The sequence below is a fragment of the Camellia sinensis genome, chromosome 14, assembly GCF_055761805.1.
Source record: "Camellia sinensis isolate YWXY chromosome 14, ASM5576180v1, whole genome shotgun sequence".
Classification (NCBI taxonomy): domain Eukaryota; kingdom Viridiplantae; phylum Streptophyta; class Magnoliopsida; order Ericales; family Theaceae; genus Camellia; species Camellia sinensis.
Genome location: NC_138974.1, coordinates 78047450 through 78075309, shown reverse-complemented (window position 1 = coordinate 78075309; position 27860 = coordinate 78047450). Strand labels below are relative to the sequence as shown.

The window sequence follows — 27860 nt, the reverse complement described above, 5'->3', positions numbered from 1 at the left end:
TAAGAGAAATAAACATCTTTCCATTTATCAGAGTATTCATTACAAAAGTATTACATGCTGACAACAAAAGTAAATGTCCTACGGGCTTACAACTTTCCAAGCCAATACTTAGTTACAAGAAGAGAGTACTAACTCAAATACATATTAAGCCCTTGGCTTGAATTTACATGTAATACATCAAAAGATAACAAAACAACAAAAAAAGAGTCTTCAACTCCCAGAACCTCCCAAGCTATGTCCTTGGAGGTGGCATAATACCTGAACCTGAAAAATGATGTCCCATATAGGGTGAGTCAACGCCCAGTAGAGATATGCTAAACATAATATAAGCAATAACTAAAACATTAGCATTCGATAAATGTTTAACTCATGTATACCAACTTATAACACATTTCAATTCCATGACAAATATGTCCATGTTTCATTCCATTTTCCATTACTTATCCAATTCTCAATTTATGAATAAGGCTCAGAACCTGGCCAATAATTTAATGAGACTATAACTTATATCAAAACACTTCTATAATTCACAAATGATGCACAGATTCGCTGTATCAATAACACATTAAAACACTTCCATACTTCATAAATGATACACAGATTTGCTGTATCGATGGAGTTCATCCCCTATCTCCTCCCAAATAAAATCCGATTTAGGAGTCCATCCCCTATCTTCCCCTAAACCGTGGAGTGCATCCCCTATCTCCTCCCACACAACACAATGCATATAAACACATATCATATACATAAGTAGTCAATACATAAATTTGATTTATTATTCTAACCACTATATTCGATGACATAATCAATTGATAGGTTTTAATTCGCCTAATCATCATGCATTGTCTACAACAATCACGACTATCCTCCACCGATAGCCCAAAGCAATTTATTTCTAAACAGATAATAAATGCATCAACAGATAATTTGACAACAATTTCATAAGTGAGCGATTAATAAATCCAACTCCACTATTTCCTCTTATAATGAGCCAATTTCATTATTTCCAACTCAATTCCATATTTCCATAACATTACCAAATTAATTATATAAATTAATTCATACAACAATTTAGGGCTTTCTCTCATTTTTTTCTCTACAATGACCCAAAGGTCCCATATATCATCAACAACATCAATACCATCATCTTAAGACCCAAGATACACATTTATGAGTCAAAATAGCCAAACCCCTCTTTATTCATTTTGAAACCCTAACACCCAAAATTACCCAACTTCAACATTACATCAAAATGATCAGTAGTTTATGTCAAAGACCATAAAAATGAATAGTTATCCCTACCTCTCTCCAATGGAGGTTTTGAAAAAGTATGAGAGAAAGAAAATCAAAAAGTGATCCAAAATGTCACTTTTCGGACTGATATAAAAGTCGCCCCGCTCGAGCGTGGAACTCCCCGCTTGAGCGTCAGACACAGACTCACACTCGAGCGTCAAAGCGCCGCTCGAGCGCCGGATGCACACTCCCAGAAGTTTTGCAGACCATGGTCCCCACTCGAGCGTTAGACTCCCCGCTCGAGTGGAGGAACAAAATCGAAAAGGCCCGCTCGAGCGTCAAAACTCCCGCTCGAGCGTACGATGACCTGCAGAGAAAATACTGGGAGATGAATATTCACGCTCGAGCGTCAAAACGCCCGCTCGAGCGTGAAGGCCAAAATCTGGGCATCAACTTTTGGTTTCTAAACACAACCAACATGTTCCAAACCTGCCCAACACAACCCAAAACTCAAATACAAAGAGTAAATGATGAAAATGAAAATAAGACAACAACATAACCATGAAACCAAGTCCGGAATACAATAAACGAAGGAAGGGAAAACCGGGATCGCTATACCATTAATTTATGAGAATGATTATAAATGAAAAATTTATTAAAAAATCCTCTTTCAAGTGTTTATATCCCAATTAATCTATAAAATATTCTTATTGTACGAGCATGAAATAATTCTTCTCGTATGATCCTGTTGATCAAGTTTGCGCTCCTCCAAACGTCGTCGCTTTACTTCCTGAAAACACAACTGCGAGGTAGCCGGCGGGTGTGTGCCGGAAACCCCTCCGATGCCTAAGTCAGTAACTAGACAATAGACAATAAGCTCTGTGTATTCTAGAGTAAGAATTGAGATTGTGATACCTGTACATAGGTCTGGTCATGAGCTTTTATAGACTCTGCTTGGCACAATCCTAGTAGGATTCCAACTCTCCCTTTGAGAGTCCTCCTAGGAATCACACACCCTACTCACTACCAACCAAGTGAGATGATTTGCACAATCCCAGTAGGACTCTAACTCTCCTTAGCGGAGTCCTACTAGGAGTCTCATGCCCAAGGATAATGCTTACCCTTAGAAGACCCTCATCACTGCAAGCCAAGTGAGATGACCACTCCTTTTACCTTGGCTGACACCTTTACCTCGGCCGACCCCTTTACCTCGGCTGACATTGCGGTTAGCCAAGTTATTTTGGCTCTGTGCTCAACTAAGTAATGGAATAGAAGCATCGACCGACCTACTCCTAGCTCGGCTCTCCATCTTACCAAACACCTCGACCAACCCTTGGGCCTAGTATTAGGTAACTCGGTCAACGCCTTTGCCCAGTTTGGTACTCAGATAAAAAGGGACCGAGCCACTCGACGTCCACACTCCGGCCTTTTAGTTCGGCCCACAACAGAAATCGAAGGATCGTGGCTCGGCCCAATTTTTCGTTATAAATTACCCTCTCACTTATATTCCAATAAATCCTATTATTTTTGACATTTGATTCACCAAATCTTAATTCTTATATTTAAGATATTTTATAAATAATTGTATATTTACAAATATTTTTTGAGCCCTTAGCAATTTAGTGTGCACTATTTTGGACTATTTTAAATGTGAACATTCACATTAAATTAATGGGTAAATTACAAATACATCCCCTAAAATTTGCTTAAAATACGAATTGTCTCCTATGGTTTGAAAAATTACAAATACCTCCCTGTCAGAATTTTTTATTTAACAGAATTAATTGAAAAAGTAAAATTTCTAACTGTTCACCTATACAATAATAAAATTATCTGAATTATTAATTGAAATAAAATTTTAACATTATTAAAAGCAGTTAATTAACTTGATGATTTATTAATAAAACGGTCCATTTGTTATGAAATTAAAAACCTTAGGGAGCATAATGTAATTTCTGGAACCACAGGGGGTAATTTGTAATTTAAGTAAATCTCAGAGGATGTGTTTGTAATTTACCCTAAATTAATTTGACAATATAATATACGGTGGTGTTACATGTACCAATTAGTGTACTAATTTGTGTACCAACACTAATTATGACATTATTATTGAACCCATTCATTATACAAATTACAAATACCAAAAATCTCTTAAATTATGCTACATCATCAATTGATACATTAGTTAGTACTCTAATTGGTGAATATAGTATTATTCTATAAATATTCACATTAACAGTATGAATGTTTACATCATGGAACATTCACATTTTCAATACGAACATTAATGCGCGCTTCACCTTATTATTATTAAAGATATTTTGATAACTATGTCATATAATAAAATAATTTAGACTAAGTAAAATATAAATAGGTGAAGAGAAATTTATGAATAAATGTCATTTAAAAATAAAAATAAAAATGAGGAAAGAATGATTTAATTTTAAATGACAACAAAGAAAGTAAATGTAAATGGTATTAATTGCAACCAAAGCAACAACTTGCCAATTAGCACCTCCCTTGAATTATTATTATTTTTCAAATTACAAAGTTGATTTTTTTTTCACTTACATGAGAAGATTTCAATTCTCTATCATCATCACCGTTGGATTTTCTTTAGATGAATTTCCAACCCCAATCTAACGGTGTCAACCCTAAGGAGTATGTTTTCCCCATGGAGATGTAATCAATTGGTATCCAAATAAGCCATTCTTAAACATAAATTACATTTACACAAAAACCTAAAATATGAATTGAGATTACACACACAAGGAAATAATGGCAATGCACTTATGTTGCATAGCCAATGACATTAATCACCAAATAATCTCCATCTGTATAAACATTATTCATATAATTTTTTTTATATAAAATTTGTTATTAGAATGACGTGACAATAAAATTTGTGTAATGAATAATATACAACTAAAATTTTTGTATAAAATTTGCATACATAAGCCTATTTTGAGAAGTGGGTTAAAAGCTACTTCACAACTTAATCAAAACATCCACCATTGTTCTTATTATTTCAAAAAGACCATTGACACATTATTATAGATGTGTTTTGGTATAAATTTTATGTTTACAAATCATTTTTTTATAAATGTCACCTAAAAAAATACTTTGTTTTAAAATAATAAAGTTCCTTTGCAACCATTTTGTAAACAAATTCTATATACTTTTTCTATTTATATATCACAACTTATATATATATATATATATATATACACAAAAAGTGTGTACACCCGGTGAGTGAGCTATGCAAATAAACCGGTTGAAGGTAAATGGATGATCTTTTTATGAATTTGACCCCCAAAAAAATGTAGATGAAAAAAGAAGGAAACTAAAAAGTTATCAAAATTTAAAATTTGAAATCAAAATCAAAATCTCAAAGCATTTGAATAGAGATAATTGGGAATAGAAAAAAGTATGACAATTTACATCGTACAATTTATATAATAGAATATATATATATATACTAGAAAATATGCATACACATAGTGTGCGATGAAATTCAATCCAATTTTTTATTGATACAGAATATATATATATATATATATATATATGAAGAGAAAAAAAAAATTGAAGAAGTTCAAAAAATAAAAAAAATAAAAAAACTCAGTCGGTATACTTTGAAAATGAAAAAAACTACAATAGAGCTCCACTATGTTGCAGACTAATATAAACAACTATATGAATTCCACATATACATATATATATATATATATATTTTTTTCCCTATAACTTTTTTTTCCATAATTTTTTCCATATATTATTGTTAATATATAAAATAAAGCAAACACCTCTACATAAAATAATTCTCGAAAATGCTCTCAAACCATGATAATTGTTATGGCCCTCTTTGGGAAAGGCTATTTAGGCTAAAATAGTCAATAAAGACAAAATGTTACATCTAACCTATAATCATTTCACTTTTTTTCTCACAACCATCAAATCAACTACAAAAAAAATCAACTATCTTTCCAAACATAACTTTTTTAGCCAGTCTAAAACAACCAAAGAGCCAACTAAAGCTCCGTTTGGGATGTCCATCTAGGCTAAAATAGTCATACAAGACAAAATAGGTTATTTTAGCCAAATAGAACAAAATGTCACATCAAACCCATCATCATTTCATTTTTTCTCTCACAAAAGTCAAAAAAGACAAAAAGCTTATCACAAACGAGGCTTTTTAACCCCAGACTAAAATAACCAAAAAACAAGCCCACATCCCAAACAAACCCTAAATAGCCAACTTCCCAAACAAATTGTTTCAATTCTCTCTAACTATTTCAAATAATTGCCATAATTATCATATCCAATTGCCAATTGCAAATTGCACACACAGTGTATGCCCCCCCTCCCCTTTCTCTACTATATATATATCAACCCTTTGGGCTAAACCAAAAACATCTTAGGTACAACCATCAAGGTTGAACCAACAAAACTCTAGTCACTTTCTTTCTCTCTATTTATTTGCACAGAGGGAAGAAGAGGACTAGACATGACTATTCTTTCTACCCCATCAAACCACCTCTCTGCAACCAAAGCTGCCATCTCAAAACCAACCCACAAGAAGGCATCCAAGGACCGCCATGTGAAGGTGAATGGCCGAGATCGCCGTGTCCGCATTCCAGTCCATTGCGCTGAGCGAATCTTTCAGCTCACTAAGGTCCTTGGGCACCGCACCAGCGGTCAGACCATCGAGTGGCTCCTCCAGCAAGCTGAGCCCATTGTTAGCAAAATCCTCTACAACACCACCGTGCCGCTTTCTGATCCTTCTTCTTCAACCCCTTTGGCAGCCAAAGATGCTCCGGCTCCTTCTCCTGAGAACCATGCTTTTGAGGTTTTTGAACCAGGCTCTCTATCCATTCATGACTATAGTTTTCATATGAACTATGAAGCTGAATTTTCAGTCAATGAGTTTGTGAACATGTCATTCCCTATGTACTTCTAGTTGATATCTTTGAATGTGCAAGGGAAGAAGGAAGATCAGAAAGAATACCTTCCATAAGTCAATAAATAAATAAGTACTATGTCTTTATCTTTAAATTTAGAAGTTGTTATGAATGGAGTTTTTCTAAGGCTTCTTTAGAGTTTGTTCTTCATCACCTACAACATATGTTTTGTTTGGTGATGATAGTTTTGGGAGTTACATAGATGGAAAGGGAAGCATAGAAGAGCTCCAACTGAATAAGCATGTCCTTGAGAATGTATCAGATAATTTCTATATAAATTGTGTGTGTTTTTAGAGGGTTTTGGAGTATGAAATTCAATCCTTTTGTCTTCTTTTATTTGTCCCCCTCTTTTTTTTTTTTTTTTTTTAAGTTTGCTTGTTGGCAGCTAACCATTGGCAATACATCGTGCATGGATATAGTAGTGATATAATTTATAAATCAATTAAAAGTCACATTTTACTCGTGTCCAACCAAAAAAAAAATTGTTCACAAATCTCTCCAATTATATGTCTAAATGAATTTTTAGTTGTCAAATCATATTTTAAAATTTTCGTGCTTTGAGGTTTACAATCACATCATACAATTTTTTTATTTTATTTTTTTTAACATTTTAAATAGTTAGATCTATTAGTAAAATTAGTGTACCACTTAAAGGGCCGCTGCTACTCCATCAATTCGAATCCCTGACATTTTCTCACTGCACTCTAAGGTGTAACTACACGCCGACTTACCACAAAGGCATTGGCTTACATCAGCCCTGTTTGGTAGAGCTGTGGGAAAGTGCTTATAGCTTATGCCTAAACAGCTTATATAGCTTATAATTTTCAGCTTAAGCTGATTTCCAGCTTATTCTTAAAGCATCTCCTGCCCCACTCAAAGAATAAGCTGATTTCTGACTTCCACAAAGCTATAAGCTATAAGCTATAAGCTTAAACCAAACACATCAAAATAGCTTAAATTAAGCTAAAAGCTGAAATAAGCTGTAAATAATTTCTGCCAAACAGGCACATCATGTAATTTGGAGCATATTGAGACAGGGCTAGAGAATAATCATTGCCGATCCTATCAAATGTGGTGGAACAATGCTAGGGACTCAAAACTTAACATTTAGGGGTTGTTTGGAGTATCCTAAATAAGTGCACTTTTTGTCTTTTTGGACTAAAAAATTGAGGTTTAAAATATGGATGTTTGGGTTAACTTTTTGACTTTTTATAGAAAAATGTGTAATAAAAAATTGTAAAAATTGATTTATAGGGAAAAATTCGAATTGGGAGTTGTGCAGTCGTAATTGTTAACTTTTGGTGAATAGTGTTAACTTTTTAACTTTTTAAGTAACTTTTTGACTTTTTGACTTTTTGCCAAGTTCCCAAACTTGGCCTTAGATTGACTAAGGGTAAATTCACTAGAGACCCAAGAAAGAAGAAAAAAAAAAAGGAAAAAGAGTCAAATGAATAATTTTTTTCTTTGGTCTTTAGTAGACATTTTTCCTTTTTCTTTCTTTTTTTTTTTTTTTTCTGATTCAAATTCATCTAATCGAGTAAAATCTAAACATGTAAGGCTTTTTGATTTTTTTTTTTTTTTTTTTAATTTACTGAAGACCAAACAAGTCAACAATAAAACTTCTAAAGGTATCATTTGAGATGTGGATTGGGTTGGCTTTTTGACTAAATTAGCCATAAAAAAACAAAATAACATAGAAAGTCAATAAAATAAAATATCACATCCAAACCATAATTATTTTCTTTTCTCTCTCACAAAAGTAAAAAAAAAAATCAACTCAAACGAACTTTTTAGCCTGGGTTGAAATAGCCAAAAAGCTAATCCAACTTCCCAAACAAAGCCAAAAAACCAATCCTAGACACATTTGCCCCTAATATCATGTGTAGAATGGTTCTACATTACTCTTTCTGTCCATCCTTTTTGAAAAAACAAAAATTGGATTTATGGAGCACAACTGTATTTATTTTTTAAACGAAAATTTTAGATAAGTACACAAAAAGTATATTATGTTGCTAAGGTTTAAGTGTGGCCTATATCACACTCATGATAAATTTAACTACACAATACACTTCTTGTATTCTATTTTTGTGCATCCAGCATTTCTACCTAAAAAATTATAGGCAATATTCTACTAGAATAATGTGGTAATTTATTTATTTTTTAAAAGCTATCTTGATTGGTGTAATGTTTTAAAATGAAAAGAAAGAACAAGGATAGTTTTATTCATGGTCAAATACACACACGATTGCCGTCACTGCCAGATCACGTTTTGTTAATCCCAGAGAGATGCTTATAGAGAAATTAAATGCAGCATTAAAAGCTTCATAAACATTTAGGCCATGTTTGTTTGGGTGAACATAAGTTTGGGATTGGACTAATAGTTCAATAAAATTATTAATCCGATGTTTGGTTAAACAATTAAAGTACGGACTAATTATTTTAAACTTGACTATTAGACTTGACTATTAGTTAAGATATGATACATAATCCAACGGATTCGTAGTCCTAGGACTATTAGTCATGGAAATGTTAATGCAGTCCGCTCAAACAAACATGACCTTAATGTTTTTAAGAAAAATGATATACAAGTCCAACTTCTAGACCTATTTTTTAAACCCAATAATGTGCAACTAACATAATTAGTTGATAATTAGATAAGATATGTGATAGTAATTGATTGCCACATCATTAAATTTGAAAATTAAGTCTAATTTTTAATCTTGAATAACAATGCTCTTTAAATAACTTCGAAAGATTCAAACCATGTTATTCGAAAATGGTTTGGCAACAACACATCCTTTGCTGTACGCATTTGATGTTGACTCCTTAAAATTAAAACATATTTTTCCAAAATGGTGTAATCATACTAAAATTGTAAAATTTATTGTGTTTTAAAAAATTAAAACATATTTTTCCAAAATGGTGTAGTCATACTAAAACTGTAAAATTTACTATATTTTCTCCAAATTTTAAAAAGGTCAGTATAAATGTATTCCCACCGCATACAATTAAGACAAGGGTATTGTAATATGCAAGATTTCTTAAACATACAAACTGTTAGGCCATTTTCCCTCCTTTCTATTGGATTTTTTTTTTTTCTTTGGATTTTTGTAATCTTCTTTTTTCTCTTATATATATATATATATATATGAGTAATATAGGTCCCACACCCATGTGAGACATTTGGTAAAACTTTTGGTAAAATTTTGAGAGCCTCTAGCATTTTTGTATATATATATATGTATGTATAAGTGTTGTGTGTAAAAGCTTGTCTCATTAATGAGAGTTGTATTTTAGGGTGTTTAAATTTTGTATTTTTATATCCCTATATATTAATTTATTTATTTTTTAAAGGGATACTGAATCTGCGACCAAAAAAATCTCGAATAACTGCAGAGGTTTACAACCCTATTTATCATAGACTAATTCTAATTCCCATAAACATGAAATAAGAAATATGAATTTTTTTATTTTTTATTTTTTAAATAATGAACTTGAATAAAGAACAGATTCAAGTTCATCTAATATGAAAAGTTTTTTAAATAATGAACTTGAATGAATTTATCGACAAGAAACTTTTCATCTACTAGGTCATGATAACGTGACACACCGTGGCACAGAAAATAAAAGCTTCAAAATACAGTTAGAACTAAAACAAAACATTTCAAAAATATAAAAAATATCAATTTAGAAGTCTAAATGTCAGAATCTGAAGGAAATTAAAAAAAAAAAAAAATCATGTGCACACGTCGCATCCAATCAGGCTATCAAATTTGAAGTTATTCCAAGCTCAATCCAACCTCACTAGCACGGTCACCTGACATGCTTCTTATAACAAAAATTTTATCTCGGCCTCTCTTTCCCAATCTCCTCATGGATTTCTAATGTTCTAGTTGTTCGAGAAACTACTCAACTACTCATCCTACATCTGGAGGCCTACTATTGGAAAAAAGATGTGTTATAGTTGCATAAAGAGTAACGTTTTACCATCTAAGTCCAAAGGCACATCTAAGCTACACTAGCCAAAAAGATAAGTGCCTTGTGGAATATGATAAGGCCTATGACCTGCATAAACATAGATTAAAGGAAGAAAAATATCATACAACCTATGTGCAACAACAACAATTTCAACAAAAATGAAGAAATAGCTTAAACATGATCAGATGGTATTCAAATTTGGTACTCAAAATTCCTTCACTTGCAGCATTATCGATATCGCATTCACATGACTAAGGTGTGGTTTGGGAAGCCACTAATAAACAGCTTATTTTCTTATTTGTTACAAGTGGTCACATTACCTCTACTTTTCTGCACATTTTTTTGTAAAAAAAGCTAAAAATCACTAAATAAACAAATCCCAAACCACCATTTAATCATTGTGTACAAGGCATGACCTACATTGAACAAGTATCCAAGCAAATTGAGTGTACAAGCATAGTGGTATACCTAAATTTTCCTCCAAAACACATTTTTTTCTCTTAACCATTATTTTGGAGGCCTATATCTAACAAGTATTTATCCCTACCGTAAAACCATTCAAAAATATGTCCTAAATTCCAAATACTCTTCTAAAAAACTTCAACACCTTTAAGCAAAAGGGTTGTTCTATTCACGCAATACCATCAAGGTAATCTATCTCTACGTATAACCTTCTTTGCAACAGACGACAAACAATTTTACAAATTCAACGTCCAAACACGGCCTCAATGAAATTCGGCAATCAGTACCCAACAATTTGAACAATGCATTCCCATCAATCCGCTTATTACTAAAATGCTGCACATAAAGATAGTATTTACTTCTCACAACCACTCCGTCACTTGAATTCAACTAAAGATGCCTAAAATCTCGTCAGCAAGGCAAGGTAGTAAATGTTCCTGGTGAAATTAATTGCAGCCAAATAAGAACTTACTTGTCACAACTCATTCAAAATTATTTCCTCAGGTTCATGTACAGAAGATTACACAGTTAATGCAGACTCTGTTTCTCAACCATCATCATTACTAGTTTTCATTATATGAATATTGTGTAGATAAATCCCACGGTGTCGCCATAAGAAAGGTGCTAAGCGTTACCGTAATAAGCATTTAAAGCATTTGAACCAAAAAACCAGAGAGATATACAGATTGCACCCAATAAAAAGTCAGTAGAGCTGCAGAGGTATCAAGCATTCAATTACCAAAGATTGTGAGCGCGCGTGTGTGTATATATATGTATATGCATGTATGAAACTATGAGTAGCAACCCACTAATTCTCGTGTCTTTAGAAATGACTCTCCCTAGCTCCTCAAAAAACCAACCAAAACCCAAATCCCTGAAAGCCAGCCATTGCCCTCACAAGCCATTGAAAGATCCTCATGTGATGGTGAATGGCCGACATCGCCGGGTCCGCCTATCAGATAAATGTGATGAACGCATCAATCAGCTCACTAGTAGGCTTGGCCATCGCACCAAGGGCCAGACTATAGAGTGGCTTCTGTACCAGGTTCGACACTCCATCAATGCCATCTTTGGCATTGACACTGATTTGAAAACTTCTCCGACTCCTAATGAGGCCGAAGCCGTGCCAGTGCTTCCTGAGATCACTGCAGTTTCAGGGTCTGGACCGGGACTGGCACCGACATCGACATCGACACCCCCATGCTACAGTAATGAACTGGTTACTTACAGCGAGTTAGACCTTGCATTTGAAGAGATCGAAAAATATTTTGGACCCTTTTAAGGAAGAAGGAAGAGAGAATTCTGTAAGAGCAAAATGGAAAATAAATGCATGTTGAAGATCAATTAATCTGTCTATGTTTTTCTATCTTTCTTAGTTTCATGGATCTAAAGTTGGAGTTTAGGGCCTCTTGAAATAGTTCATCACCTGGATCTTGTTTTGGTTTATGAAAGTCTAGCAAATTTAACATTTTACAATGACAATAACAAAAAATAATAATAAGGGAAACGAGATGTGCGACTAGGACCTAGGAAGTACTTATAAATAGCTTGCCATAATGTTTTGTAATTATTACGGCTTATTTTCTATCAATTAATTAAAAATAAAGCTATAAAAAAGTATGGTTCACCATCATCACACACTTCAACTTGTAAAGATTAAGAATTTGTGAACACATACGAAGAGACCTGCTAACTAAACAATTAGTGACCCTCATGAGAAACGTTTATATAATTAGCTTTTTTCTCTTCTATTTCTATCTCTCAACTATCTATTTTCCTTAGTTATTAACTAGAGCAATTACGAAGAAGAAGAAAAAAAAGTGAATGGGACAAGGGGTAACAGACATTAAAATTCCATGTAATACCAATAAAAGATATTAAAATTCCTTGCAAATCAGATTCAATTATATTAACATGTAAAATTCCTTGCGAATCAGATTCAATTATATTAACATGTGAAATTCCTCATGAATCAGATTCATGATATTAAAATTGACTTTGAGAAATATTTTCAACATTACCATGTAGTCTCTACTTTTCTATATCATTCAAAGGCAAAACTTGTTAATAGACAATCCTTCCTCAGTATAATACCAATAAAAGATTTGTAAACAGTACTCGGAATTAATATAGTTTAAAGAGGACATCACTAAATCTCTTGCCCAATTATTTTGAATGAGTCCAATCTTGATTTTGTGTGATTAGAAAGAGAAGTACGGCCAAAGGTCCATCGGTTCACCATTTCTATGAAACATTTTACTTATGATACTATGATCTTCAAGTTCACATAAATTTAACCCCTACTCCACATAAAAAAATAATTTCTTCATTTTAAGGCTTGTGTACCCAAGTATTTGAATGGAGTCTTTTCCTATTTTACATTTTATATTTCAATGTACAATTTCATCATCTTGAATGAAGATGTTTCTGAAATACTAGCCCTTGTGATGTCTAAAATTTAAAATTGACATTTCAAGGATTCCTAAAAATGACCGTATAAGAAGGAATATGTCGAAGTCACCTAATTTTCTAAATGACTGCGTTCCAAATGATGGGTTGCTAAGTAAATTATGGATAGACCATCCAAATTCAAGATAATTCCAAATAAGCCTTGAGTAATTTATGAATGTGTCCATTACCCGAGGGGCATGCCCTTACCTTTAAAATAGAAACAGATCATATTGGTGCATATGATGCTGCTTCCAAACAAAACTAAAACTATTCATGCACATGCATCAATAAAAACTTGCATGTGCAAGCTAGGAATATTAGTGCATATCAGTAGAATATTTTTAAAAAGTAACAAGCTTAAAAGAATGCAGATAAGAGTTGCATCAAGGACAGACACTAATACATGAGGCCAAAGCAAGGAAGCCAGGTAAAAATTGTGCCTCTACTATAGCATCTGTCCTTGTAATCTGCTCCAGAAGAAATCACAAGCAAAATAAAGTAATAAGATAGTAGAAAGTTTTTAAAAAGCAACATGAGATAGGCAGAAGATATTGATAAACATTACTGTTCTGTAAATTATATTCATCTGGTGATTCCACATGTTTATCTCGAAAGGGCCATCATCTTTTCTTCTTAATCTCGAAATGCAGGCACATCTGGAGTACAAGCACAACATATAAAGAGCACAATTATATTCCAAATCACTGAAAAATATAATTTCAGGAGTGCTAGTGCAGTTACATAATATGGTTTGACATAAATCTGAAGAGGCCATGTATATTGAGCATTCAACCAATAAATAAGCCCAAAACACATAATATATTCTCAACTCCACAAGCCTTGAATACTAACTCTTTCAGGTCAGCTACTTGCTTTCCTTTTTTTTCTCCCATCATTCACCTCTACTTAAGTCCATGGTGATAAAAGTGTGAATCCAATGGTGTTTTTCTAATTTTACGAAGACAATTTAATTCAAGTAGTAAAGAAAATGGCACAATAAATTACTCTATGAAGGGAGAAGTCTTGAACATGCTCTGTTTTGACACAGCACTCTTTGCAGCCAAAATGCACAATAAATTACTCTATGAAGGGAGAAGTCTTGAACATGCTCTGTTTTGACACAGCACTCTTTGCAGCCAAAATGCACAGTTTTAGCATATCTCACGGAATTAATCAGAAGATAAATTCTGATTCAGAAGTTCAGTGGTAATTCAAATTTCACTATTCTTAGATTGTTGTTCAATCTACTTCTAAGATATTTCTACCCCCATACTACTCATGGATTTTTTTGTTCTATCATAAATAAAATGTCTTGTGAGAACAAAAGACATTTAAATCTGGATACTTCACTAGTAGGTATGAAATCACTATGTTTTCACCAGTGTTCTCAAATTTTGTAACAGTTGGACATATACCATTTATTACTTCTCTATAGAGAAGGCATTTAGGAGTCATCTTGTTCCTTAACTCTATCCTAGGAACATTGCTCCTCACCCCCACCCCCACTCCACACAAACCAATAAATAAATAAATAAAAACAAAATAAAGAAAGAAAGAAAGAAAGAAAGAAAAACAGAGAATTCAACATGTGGATACATCTGTCTTGAAGCCTAAGGACCTACGTTAAACGGACTCGGGTGCGAGTATCAGTGCAGGTGAGGGTGTAGGTGCGGGTGCGGGTGCATATCTAAGGTTCAGACACCTCAAAACTAAAAATGAAGGATATGTGGATACGGATCCAAATTTAGATACGGATACGGGGGTACATCAAATAATTATTTCTTAAATATATATTTTATATAAACATGAGTTAAAAAGTTGACCAAGTAATTTTTTTATATATAATTTATGGACCAAACATATAATTAGCTACATACCAGCCCATGGTATTAAAAGATTTGTTGGCCAAAATTTTATTTTATTTATCTGGTTTAGCCCAATTTTTTTTTTTTTTTAAATATTTTTATAAAAAGAATAAAATAGAGGGATGAAATATAATAAATAAAGAATAAGAGAGAGAGAGAGGAGGGCAAATCAAAAAGCAGATCATGGAATGGAATAGAAAGAGAGCGAGAGCGAGAGAGAGAGAGAGGGGGGGGGGGCTTACAGTCGTGCTCGTCGAAGACAAAAACAGTAAAAGTCAAAGGGCGCTAGACAAAGTTGAAGTCCATGAAGACAAAGTCCAAGGACGCGACCAAAGAGATCGAAGTCGGCGACAGAGAGATCGATGTCTTGCCCTTTCAAAGTCGGTGACCAGGTTCTCTCCTTGCTCTCTTCTCTTTCATTTCTTCTCCCGCATCCATTTGTAAAGAGCCGTATCCCACACCCGTACCCGTGTCGTGTCGTGTCCACACAGGTACCTCCCAAAAAACGAAGAGTCCGTGTAACGTAGCTAAGGACTTCTTACTAAATCTAGCAGAGGTTGCAGAGGTTTATATAAGGTTTTCCAGAACCCTTTAATATTCTCATTTCTTCTCCAATACCATTATTAATCTCTTCTTCATCTTGTTTTCCATATTCCTTCTTTTTCAGCTTTTCTTCATACTTCATTACAACTTGCAAATATATTATCATAAAAAATCTACAATACTAGAGTTTGTTCTAAACTTCAGTAGACCCAAGTTTAAGCCCAGACTTACCAATTTAGTAATTTGAAAACCAACATGTCGCAGAAAGGTAAATTACAGAATCAATTTTTTTTGTTCCATCTTATTTAAGAATAAGCATATGGATGGAATAATATTAGAATAGGAAAGATTTGGATGCTTACCTCCTTCTGGATATATTGAGTTATAGTGCACCTCAGCCCAAAAACTCAAGAAAATAACTGCAGAAAAAAATATACACATTTACATATGTATAAAGCATCCCTTGTTTAATTAATGCAAAATGAGGGGGGAGGGGGGAGAATCAAACAAAAAAGAAACAAGCCATTTTTTTAAGGGAGAATTCCAAAAAAGTGGTGTAGACAAAAATAATTTCAAAATAATGAAAGTACCAGTGATTCATGCATAAATTTATGCAATAAAAACTTGTATTGTCATCATTTTGAAATTATTTTTTCTACCATCCACTTTTTTGAAATTCCCCCCTTTTTTTAAATACATCTGAGATTCATTGAAGCAACAACAACTTGTAAAACATATTAACTAAGAGCATAATAAGATAATATCCCTGAAACTAAATTAACTTGTCCTAAATAGTAAACAACCCGAAAAATAAGCAACCTCAAATAGGTAAACTAAAAAGGCCCCCCAAAAAAGTAGATAGGAGTATAATATGAAAATAGAAGAGTAAAACAATCCTTTTCCTAACTAGACCATGCAAGCATATTGGCGGGAACCATCCTGCCATAGTTGATTATTAGCTTCTGCCAGTTCTGGCGAAGGAGTAATTGGAGATCTATGAAGCATGAGTACTCCGAAAAGAATGTTGTACCCATACCGGGTACTTACTGTCGTATGGTACTTCGCATGGTACTTTTGCATACGAAACATGTACCCAAAATTTTTTTTCTTAATTTTTGACGTACTCAGACGTACCTAGTGTATTATACCTCAAGTCGAAACAATATTTTCTTTTACAAAGATAAAATTCCTTTCACTAAACTTCTTTTTTATTTTTAGTTTTATACTTAGTATGATTTTAAAATTAAGCTATGGTTTGTAAGTTATTTAATATAATAACCTTTAATTTTAGTTTATACCTTTACTTTTAGCATTAAATGTTAATTGTAGGTTGAATTTTATCAAATTAAACCATTTATTCAATTTTTGCAATATTTCAAATTAAAAATAAATATTTTTTTACAAACGTACAAAGCCGTATCCGTACCCTACTTTTTCTTGAATTTTACCATATCAATGTACCTATATCATACCTGTACCTGTGCTTCATAAATGAAGTTTAACAAGTATCATACTATATGTTCACCCTTTCATTACTTTCTACAAAAAAAAATTCCATCATCTTAATCAGTTTAAAGAGAAAATGGCTATTAAAAAAACACGTCTCTCTTCTTTCTTTCTTTTTTTACCATGAGGAACCCCTACTAGGCAGCCACTTTGGAAACCCACCCCTAATTATTCCCTATATCTATCCATGGAGTATCTATGGATTCCTTTGTAGATAGTTCAACAGCCCTGTCGGCTTTGTTTTGTGCTAAGCATCTCTCTTCTATAATTGCAAAAGGTTGAACTCGCTTTGGCATGCATTATTGAAAATTCACAATACAAAAAATAAGACTGCCATATATTCTTCATTTACTGATTCTCCCATGACAAACATTCTAAATGGGGGAGTAGGAGAGAAGTGGATGTTCCCCAACCAAACCCAATCTAAGAATCCATAGCCATTGCAATATCACCATACTCATATGATCAACTTTTTCTCTAAACTTCTACTAATTTGTTTGAATACTTGCAGACCAAAAAAAGAACAGCCATGCTCATATGATCAACTTTCTTTCGTATTTTTTATGATCCCACCGACATCACAAATAAATGTAGCATGATGGAGACATTATAACCAAATGTCTCAATAGAAGGAACAACAATAGGATCAGCTAACAAAATTGCAGTACAAGTATAAACAATGACTAAACCAAGCCAAAGATATCAGACCACTGTTGAATTTTCGAAAGGGAACACAGTAAAACATTAAGAAAGGGAACACATAAAATAGTACCTCGTTTTGATCTTTGAACATTTGGGATAATCTCAATGTAGCAGGTGTCCTTGAATGATGTTATGACAAATATCTTCATGCCGTACTGCAATAAATAATTAAAATACATAAGAATGCATGATATGTTCCCCACACAACAATTAACGATGGTTTTAAATAACAATATTGAAATATATATCAGTATTGGCAATATGTTCATATATTGGAAGTCCAAAATCCCGATATATAATGGGCAATACAATACATAAAAACCAATATTTAAAACCCTACTGTTAACTGTAACCACAAAGTTGTCAACAAATCCAATAATTGAAATAATAATGCTAATAAAATCAAGTTTAGTCCCCATCAGTACCCAATGATAATGAATTTGCATAGATTTAATACACAAATGAGTAGTAGCATGTTAATGTAAAGGAAAAATACAGCTTTTCAAAAATTTATTTGGAAGACTAGTCGTGACACACAAGAAAAAAAATGAAGCTTGTGGGATGTACACTTTGACCATAATAGAATGTGACATAATATTAGCATTTGTCAGGATCCCATAATTTCCAAAAATAGGATTTCAAGGGACCGAGTCTTGTTACAATGGGCTCTATTACCATGCCAAAACTTCATCCTTGCATGCAACTTAGACAAGAAGTGTTTTTTCTGTCTGTGATTGTCTACAAAATCCTCACTCCCCATCCACAAAACCTTAAGGGAAACTGTTATTGTTTAATTTGTTTTCAAATTATGCACACTTCCAAGATGCATGAGGCAGAAAAAAAACCCCCAAAATTCACCTGACATGTGATGTAAAATGCCAAAACCAATAAACATGGCAATGAAAATAAAAAAACCTCCCAAGTTTGGGACCTTACCACAGTGGTAGTACACAAAAATACCAGCAAGCCTATATTAATAATGAAAAGAAAAGAAAAGATGAAGTTGCAGAACCATACAGAATCTGCAGCAGCCTGCAAAGTGACATGATCACCCCATTCACCATTCCTAATTTCCATCATATGACAACAGAAGAATGTTAAATTTAGACCCACAAAAACTAAATGACCTAAATCAATGACAAAGGAGTAGAAAAGTACTTGGACATCTTCTTCAAATAGTCACCATAAGCCATGGGAACATATCCCTCATATATCTCTGGGCAAGACTCAAGCTGATAAAACAATATATTGCAACATAAGAAACAGAACAAATACACAACAATTACATTCATACAATTCTAAAACATAGCTGGCAAACTGATATGCTAGTACTGCTATAATGACAGGTTACCAACCTGATTTACAATTTGTTGTCTCACAAACTTGTGGTGCTCAGGAGAGCGATAAAACTGATCTGATAGAGCACGAAACTGGGGAAAATATGGCACTAATGAGAAATGAAACAAGTTATTAACGTTAAACACCATATTGAATAATATTCAGGCATTTTTTCCACTGGGAAAAATAAAAACAAATCAAATCAATTGAAGTAAACTATGAATAAGACCATCTAACTACAACCACGTTGTCTATTAAAATATTAAATTCAGAAGTAATTAGATTACATTATCAGCTTCATTATTATCAAGTCTAATGTGAGTACCAAACCGAATACCAAATGAAGAGGCCACAAACAAAAATTATCAAAAGAAACATAAAAAAGAAGATATCAAAGCAAGAGTGTTAAAAATATGGAAAGAAGATATCAAAAAAAGTACATAATCTTCTTCCATCCCAAGAAATGTTTCATTAAAAAATGAGTTACATAGAAGATAAGAAAATGACAAAGGAAAGCGAAAAAATAATTGGCAAATATAGTACTAAAGTACGCCATCTCATATAAAGAAAGAAAAAAAGCTAGAGGGGGAAACGAAGCAAAACCACATCATCCCACCAAAAAAAATGATTAGTGGGACTCAAGAAATCGACTTTTGCAGTATCCGTTCATCAAGAGACAAAGGCAACTCTAATCACATGGCATACAAAAGACATCACAAATATATGGAACTTGAGGCACGAAAGAGCATGAGGTGCAGTGTAATAAGAAACTAACCTGACAATTTCCATCTCCATGAACCTTAAACTCCACCAAATCATATAACTGCAATCTGAAGAAAAACAGACATCTCCAGCATCAAAAACTATATACATGAAATAAAAATCCCACAGCCACAAAAAATAATAATAATAAAAATTAAAAAAAAAAAGGAAGGCAAAAGAGACAAAGATGCATATATCTTTTCTTCTCTAAACGAGGGGAAGGGGAGCTTCTGTCCTGTCCTAAAACAATAGCTGAATACCTGTCCAATAATCTTTGATGGTCTAAAGTTGCTTCATCAACGGAAGGTATTTCTCCATTAGTTCTAGGGACATGCTGCACAAATACAGCAACAGAATAGTGAGTTTATTTATAGCAAGCCATCAATAAACCATAGCAGATAGAAGCACATATGACAAATATGTGGAGAATGTCTAAAACAGCCTGATAGCATTAGGTTCATATATCTTTGCTATCTAGTGATTTTCAAGTGTAAGTTGTGGGGAGAGGAGATAAGTTAGAGACAGCAAATGTTCTCCTAATACTATATATTGAAACAAGAACAAACATTCGCATTTTTAATGCAGATTCTGGATTCAAAACCATTACATGATCATCTATAATATCTAATGGTACAGTTTAGCACAAATTAACAAGCATGTGCCTGAGTTTAACTTAAGAATAAAACAAGAACACCTTTCCTTCTATGAAATAAAAAGTTTGGATACTCCCAAACTGCAACCTCCTATGAAACCAGCAACACAAAAACAAACATCAACAGACAAATGTCACATTTGTTTTACTAATAAAAGTATATGAAAAATTAAACATAATTGTGACCACTGCATTATTAACTCTTAACACCTCCAAAAAGAGAATACAGTGTGCATATGATGATAAAGCTTAGGAAACTATGACATGTGTCTACCCTCTGTGGTACGTAGCAAAACTAAACCAAACTAAACCTGGTGTCCCACTCAAGTGAAGTTGCCTACATGAATCTTTTTTTGCTATCCTACTCTGTCAAAGGCAATATGTTTAATTAAATTAAATAAATTTACATTTGTAACTGCTGCATCTCATGTCAATTTAGGTCTTCTCCTCCATCTAACACTTTCATTTGTGATGATTATATCACTCTCCCTTACCGTTGCATCTATAGGTCTTCATTAATCATGACCAAACCATCTTACCCCTTCCCTCAACTTATCTTCAATTTGTGCTACTCTTCCCATTTCATAAAAATATTCATTATTAATTCTCTCTTTCCTAATCTTACCACGCATCTAACTACACTCATTTTACGAATATGTTGAGGTGCTAACTTTCAGTATCAACAAAAGCACAAGCATATGGAAAATAAGGGAGACCTTCAAAAGGTCATCAAACCAAAACAATATGATTATTGAAAATTAATACACGCATCAAACATTCCATAACAATGGCACTGCACATATGCCACACTTACAGGAATGGGAACCATCTCATTCAACCTTTTGCCCACTTCACCATCAAAAGCATGCTCATCCATGAGCTCTAGTGAATATGACCATTCTTCCCCACAGTTTGACTTTCCACCGGGGCTAGAACATGAACTAGAAGGTCCTGTATCATCTGTCTCTTCATGACCATTATGATGTCCTACAAGCAATGGTATAAATAAGCAGAATTCATTAAAGAAAAAAAAAAAAAATCAAATACCAAATCAATCAAGTAATAAAACTCGCATTCTTAAAAACATCAATACCATAACTATAGTTTTCCATCGATTGGCCAAGCCAATCATGCGAGTAAAATGGTGCTTGCAAATATTCTGTGACCCCTTCATCAGAGGAACCAGGTGGTTCTGCAACAGAAAGTTGTGATAGTTCTTGAAAAGCATGTGTGATGAACTCATCATTCTCGACATTGCCACATCCCACATCATAATGGTCTTCTTTGAAATATTGATCATGATAATACTCTGCATTGTTTTGTGTTATATTGCCATAATACCCACAATTTGGAAAAGGATCACTGTCAAAAAGCTGGAGACCCCACCAGACAACATCAGGATCTTGCTCATGTGTAATCATTAGCAATGTCTATGAGCTTCCAAGTCAAATTCAGTGTTTGCTCCACACAATACTAGTCAACATACCTTGACAATAATGATCAAAATATTCTCAGTTATTAGAAAAATCACATAACTTGTTCTGGTTAAAGAGCGGCATCACATACAGCTTTCTTCCAAAACAAACATCAAACTGCACCATAATACTTCAAGCAATCTGGAGATTTCATTTAATGTGTATCACGAGTGCAGAAAGGATAGCCAGCATATAAAAATCCACAGAAAAATTACTTCCTTTGGGGTTTTCACAAAACGAGACACAATTCAACTCCTGCACAAGGTCAATTCATGCTTTCCACATTTAGAAAGTCATGAATCAACAATTAACCAAATGTGGACAATTTTGGGAGAAATTTAAACAGACAAGCAAGTTAAAGAATAGTCAGACTAATTTCATAATTTGCAAATGGAGAAGGATATCCGAACAAAAACAATAAGGTTATAAAGAAAAAGACAACCTGAAAATAACACGGGTTCAACCCTGATTTTCATTTTTAATTGTTGACATGAAATTTCAGTGATATTACGCAAATAAAACATTTATAATTTAATTATGCATCATGGAAACTTACAGATATGCATGAATACATAACCCCAAAAGAATAAATAAAAACCAGACTGTTGGAAACTGCCAAATAATGGATCTCTCTCTCTCTCTCTCTCTCTCTCTCTCTCGTGCATGTGCACACAAGTACACATTCAAGTTGGACAACAATAGCAATCATGCCCAAGTTTTCCCGCACCTCACAATTTATGAAGGGTGTCACCAGACTCACCACTCATCTTGTCAAAATCTACCACCAATACAATACAACCAGTGAAATAACTTAATTACAATTTCATTGAAACAGTAATGTTTGAAATGTTGCTTTTGTTTCACATGAATCACATTGTATTAACTGTCATGGTTCCATTATCAAACCAATTTAGAAAAATATCTTTGTTTTCAATTGCAGTAGAACACAAAATGCAATAATTTGGTTTCCAGAAATTGATGCATATCTCATGTTATATGTCCACCAAAATGATCAAACGTAAAAAGATTATGATTTAAGAATTTGCCAACATATCTCAGTTAAGCCTCTTAGAATTCAATTCTTAATATTGACCCCAAAAAGCAAACTTGGAGGTTGCGTCAAATACCAACTCTGTCCCCAGCCATTGCATTAATGGCACTTTCAGAGTACCAAATTCGTTAGTTGCCCTTCGGAAACTAATGGCTTCAGATTGGAATTTTTTTCTACTTGAAAGAGAAGATGAAATTATCAAGGTATCTTTTGACACTTCTAGATAAATTCAAATCCTAGGACGCGGTCTAAAATATGGATTCAGGACTAAGGTTAGGGCCCGCTCTAGCAAGCATACCAGATTTGCTTGTCAGATATAATAGGCCCGGGCAACCTAAGTCTAAGTTGAAGCATGGTTATTAAAGCCTAGAGGTCGACTAGACTATACAAGTCTTGACAAATTTTAAGATTTTCTTCGGTAGGAAACTATAAATAGAAACATTGAGAGCTTATCAAATAAGTATGCGCCAATTCAATATACCTCTCTGACTCTAACAATCATATGTATATTTTAAAAGTGCTCAAGAAAAAAGGAACCTCAAAATTTGTAATTACTAGTAGACTATTCCAGTATTGGGTGATCAATTCACTCATGCAATCAATCATAAAATTGAGCTATACGACTATATTCACCCTTTAGAAGTGTAAATTAATTGTATCTCCCCCATTTCGAGGATTCTCGATATATCCTTCCAATCAACACATTCATTTCTAAAGTGCCAGGAGGTTTTATTACTGCTACATTTCTTCAATTCAAGATTGACTAATTATTAGCTTTCATGTTGAATTTTAATTCTCCCATCTTCCAATCAAATTACGATTCATACTGTTTTATCACATTTCTCTCTCCACATTTGATCCTAAATAATTGAGGGAATCACACATCTTTTTATTTCAAAATGTTAGGGTCTGATTGATATCCTTTTCGTTTTAATTTCAAGAAAACACACACACACAATATTAAGGGTGTTTGGCAATAGGCTTTTTTGGCTTTTTGAACTAAAATAGCACTAAAAGACAAAATAGGCTAAAATAGCCAATAAGACAAAATGTCACATCAAATCCATAATCATTTAACTTTTTCTCTCACAAACATCACATCCAACTACAAAAAAAATCCAATCCTCTTCCCAAACACAACTATTTTAGCCTACTAAAATAGCTAAAAACTAAAATAGCCTACTAAAATAGCCAACTTCCCAAACACCACCAATAAAAAATAAAAAAATTACTTTGTTTAGCATATTGATTCTAAAAACTTATTTGGGAAAATTTTCTATAAACAAACCAGTTTTTAAGAAGCATCGAAAAATTTTCAAATTTTCAAAACTTTTTTCTCACAAAAATGAAAATGATGTGTTTTCCAACTTCTCATTGATTTTGTTTGTGAAAACACAAAAAACGTAAACATCAAACAAAAAGGAAGAAAACAAAAACGATACCAAACAAGCTTCCCATATCCAATTTGATGTCCTTAGGTGGCTCCATTCTGCCAATGGGTAATATTTATCAAATAAAAGAAAGAGCCAAGTAAATGTAACTAGATAATTTATTTTAGTATGATATGGTATTAAAAATTGCTAGATGCATACATGGACCCAAAATTATCTATAAATCTCAATTTTGCTAACCTACTTCCTTAGAATTATATTATAACTCTCTCTCCCTCTCGCCACACGCACGAAAAATAGCAATAGTCAAACCTGAACTTTACCTTCATTTCAAATGCAACGCCTACTTTGCAATATAGTGCTACAGTTGTTTTAGCTACAATATTAACTCCAACAACAATATGTTGGAGTTATTTGTGATTGTGAACCAAAATAATACACTAGGTTTTACTACAATCCATGTTTTATGCAGACCAGTCTAATTGATAGCACAATAAAAACATTCAATGTGTAATTCATAGCAAAGTAGCACTCAACTTTTCTATAACATGTATATATTTCTTTATTAGCTAATTAGCTAATACAAAGACTTATGTTTACCTCTTTTATTGCACGTAAGATAAGCAACATTAATGCTTTTATGGAGAGTAATTACCATGATTACCCTAAACTATTACCTGTTTGTTACTTTTGGTCCTTGAAGTTTAGATTATCTAAATTTGGTTCCCTAAATTATTTGATTTTCCAAATGTAGTCCAATTGATAACAAACATCCAATTAGCTTACTAAAAACGTCATGTGCTACAACCCACTAACTAAGGGCCCTTCCATGGAATTATAAAAAATATATAATAAAATTACACTTTTACATTTCTTGAGCACCCATCTTAACCGATTCAACTTATGACATTTCATGACTTCCTCCGTATGCCCCCATCATCACGCTAACCACCACCGCATGCCATGGAATTATAAAAATATATATAACAAAATTACATTTTTACATTTCTTCAGTGCCCTTCTTAACCAATTCAACTCACTCCAATTCATCACTTCCTCCGTATGCCCCCATCATCCCGTTGACCACCACCACCTAGATCCCTGCCATTTTTCATTAGCTATTTACATGTTCGTAACCAATTGAATCACCTTTAAAAAAATCAAAAATCAAAAATCAAATAGTCTATTGACCAAATTTAAAAAATCTAAATTCTAAGGACCAAAGTTAGAAACATATAATACTTGAAGGGGAGAAAAGTGTAATTTACCTTTTATTAAAATCATGACTTTCAATCTGAAATATAAAAATTAATCAATAATTTATTAGATATACTGAGTGACTTCTCTTTGAACTATATAGTTACTTTGTGTAGTTGGTTGGAGAAAGGAGTGGATCCGGGTTTATTTGTTTTCTTAGAATTTTTGGGATAATGTTATTGGTTAGGAGGTTTTAGCTTCCCATTTTTAGGCGTTTTGTATTCCTTGTATCAACTTGATGCTTTTTCGATAAAATATTTTATTTATCAAAAAAAAAATTATAGCATGGTTGAAAATCTTGATATAGAAAGCACTTAGGCCTTGTTTGGTTTGTGTTTCTCAAAAAATTTTAGGAAAAATTCTCTACAAATAAGTTTTCAAAAGTAATCAAACCAAACAAATTTTTTCAAAATTTTTTTTCAAAACTTGTTTGGTTTACAAGTTTTCCAAACAAATCTCTCTCTCATACACATCAAATCAATCACTTTTTCCAAAACTCTCTCTCAAAATAATTTTTCAAAACATCTTTTGAAAAAAAAACCAAACCAAACAAATTTTCATACTTTTTATCTCAAAACATGTTTCTCAAATACAAACCAAACAAGCCCTTAGTTTTGATATACTAATCTGATCTGTTTCACTAATGTTGTGTTTGGTTGGGAGATTTGGGGAGGGATTTGGAAAGAGAAATGGAAAAGGTAGGTGAAATGTGAATAAATCATGCTTATATTTCACATAGTTTCACACACCTTTTCCCTTTTCCTTTCCCTTTCCAAATCCCTCCCCAAATTCCCCAACCAAACACAGCATAAGTCTAGGACTGTGGAACCCGTGTGAACGAATCTGGGACGAATGAATGAACTTGAAGCATGAAACCAGAATATTGTACAATGAGGTTCTTCATCACAACAAGATGAACATAAGATAATGTCTTGTACTCTCTTCACACATGTATGGTCTCTTCATATAAGATTGAGAAGCTTGTTGTGTGAGAGTAGGGAAATGACCATTTATATAGTGATTATCCTTGAGAGTCTTTCCCATTGTAGATCCAAACACATCCAAGATCCAAATTCCTTCCCCTTTGTTTTTTCCTCTACAAATCCAAGATCCAAACACATTATAAGCCGTTACCACAATTCTCCATCATTATCTTAAACTCCGGCTATAGTGTAACTATACACCATAATTCCGGGTAAAGCCAATCGCTAATCACAAGCCTTTATGTGACCAAGCAACAACCAATCCGATTTTCAACAAATCAAAAAAAACAATTGGCCTAGTGGCCCACAACACTGGAAATTTCTAACATGATCTGCTTATGTCTTGTGCTTCCTAGAGAGTAGAACTCCTTGTGCTTCCTAACCATTCATGCCATTGCCAATTCAATTTACCAAAACTTTGCTTCCTTGCATTCTAAGCTCTACAAAGCAATATTTTCATTTCTTAAACTACATTTTGCTTTATTGAAATATGTCCCCAAACAAACAAATTACCCAGAAATATCAATATGTGGGTAGCACAAATCTAGACAAATTTTCTGGGTAATTAGGATTACTCTTCTTCTTCTTTTTTTCTTGATAAATAATTTTTTTTAAAACCCAATAAAAAAAATTAGGGGAAATTACCTATAAGTTATATTATCAAAAGATTATTACAGAATGATGAAAAAGTTTATAAATTTAATTATTAATGTGTATAAAATTATCTGTAATTTTTTAAAAGGTTTACCCTGAATTGATTCCCCAAAAAAATATACAGGGTGCATTCTGAATCTGATCTTTCACTAGTAAACAATGGCTCTAATTCTTCTAATAAACCCTACAGCTATACATTTATACATGCAATATTTAGCGAAGAAAGAAAGAAAGATGATGAATCTAAAGCAGCAATTAAACGATTCGATCCCAAAATGCCTCATACAGCAGAAAGGGAAGAGATCGAAAATTGGACATTGCATAACTCACCTTATCGAATCAACCTTTTTTTTCTCCGATCGAAACAAAACACATTCCTTCAAATCCGGTGACAAACTATATAACATAAGTTTTGGTATCAGATTAAAAATAAATAAAACTGTAGATTACATTACATGAATGTATATAAAAGGAAAGCGCTTTCGAGGCACCGCCTGTGAATATTTTTTTTCCAACATCGCATGTGAAGATGATGTGAACAGAGAGAGAGAGAGGGTCTCGTACTGTACTGAGTTTTTTATTTTTTGTACTGGGCTTCA

The 27860-nt window shown here is 33.2% G+C and overlaps 3 protein-coding genes across 12 annotated transcripts; 2 read left to right on the top strand and 1 right to left on the bottom strand.

Annotated features, from left to right (window-relative positions):
• LOC114257025 (OVARIAN TUMOR DOMAIN-containing deubiquitinating enzyme 12) lies at positions 1–27860 on the bottom strand. 10 transcript variants are annotated; one of them, XR_014350732.1, is made up of 13 exons: positions 27592–27819; positions 22017–22180; positions 21544–21936; positions 21265–21437; positions 20059–20132; positions 19812–19866; positions 19054–19128; positions 18857–18930; positions 18716–18764; positions 17769–17853; positions 15853–15909; positions 13648–13738; positions 1–264 (listed from the first exon to the last, which is right to left on the bottom strand). XR_014350732.1 is itself a non-coding variant. In XM_028196738.2 (12 exons), the coding sequence occupies exons 3-12, from the start codon at positions 21869–21871 to the stop codon at positions 13716–13718; spliced, it is 993 nt and encodes a 330-aa protein (XP_028052539.2). In that variant the 5' UTR covers positions 21872–21936; positions 22017–22180; positions 27592–27845; the 3' UTR covers positions 13369–13715. The 10 variants fall into 10 exon arrangements, 5 of the variants coding, with proteins under 5 accessions (XP_028052539.2, XP_082762092.1, XP_028052537.2 ...); XR_014350733.1 differs by lacking the exon at positions 22017–22180 and having other exon boundaries at positions 27592–27820; XR_014350731.1 differs by lacking the exon at positions 1–264 and adding an exon at positions 9854–10256 and having other exon boundaries at positions 21544–22180; positions 27592–27840.
• On the top strand, positions 5738–6190 carry LOC114257044 (transcription factor TCP8-like). The gene has a single exon (XM_028196760.2). It carries the CDS (start codon positions 5738–5740, stop codon positions 6188–6190), a length of 453 nt encoding a protein of 150 aa, XP_028052561.1.
• Positions 11461–11913, top strand: LOC114257043 (transcription factor TCP9). Its single transcript, XM_028196759.2, has one exon. It carries the CDS (start codon positions 11461–11463, stop codon positions 11911–11913), a length of 453 nt encoding a protein of 150 aa, XP_028052560.2.

Excerpts from the sequence above, each read along its gene's own strand:
- LOC114257044 (XM_028196760.2), top strand. The coding sequence starts at position 5,738 with ATGACTATTCTTTCTACCCCATCAAACCACCTCTCTGCAACCAAAGCT.
- LOC114257043 (XM_028196759.2), top strand. The coding sequence starts at position 11,461 with ATGACTCTCCCTAGCTCCTCAAAAAACCAACCAAAACCCAAATCCCTG.
- LOC114257025 (XM_028196736.2), bottom strand. The coding sequence starts at position 21,871 with ATGATTACACATGAGCAAGATCCTGATGTTGTCTGGTGGGGTCTCCAG. Across the intron at positions 20,133-21,264 it reads ATGAGATGGTTCCCATTCCT|CATGTCCCTAGAACTAATGG; the intron begins GTAAGTGTGGCA and ends GTATTTGTGCAG. Across the intron at positions 18,931-19,053 it reads GACAACAAATTGTAAATCAG|CTTGAGTCTTGCCCAGAGAT; the intron begins GTTGGTAACCTG and ends TTGTTTTATCAG.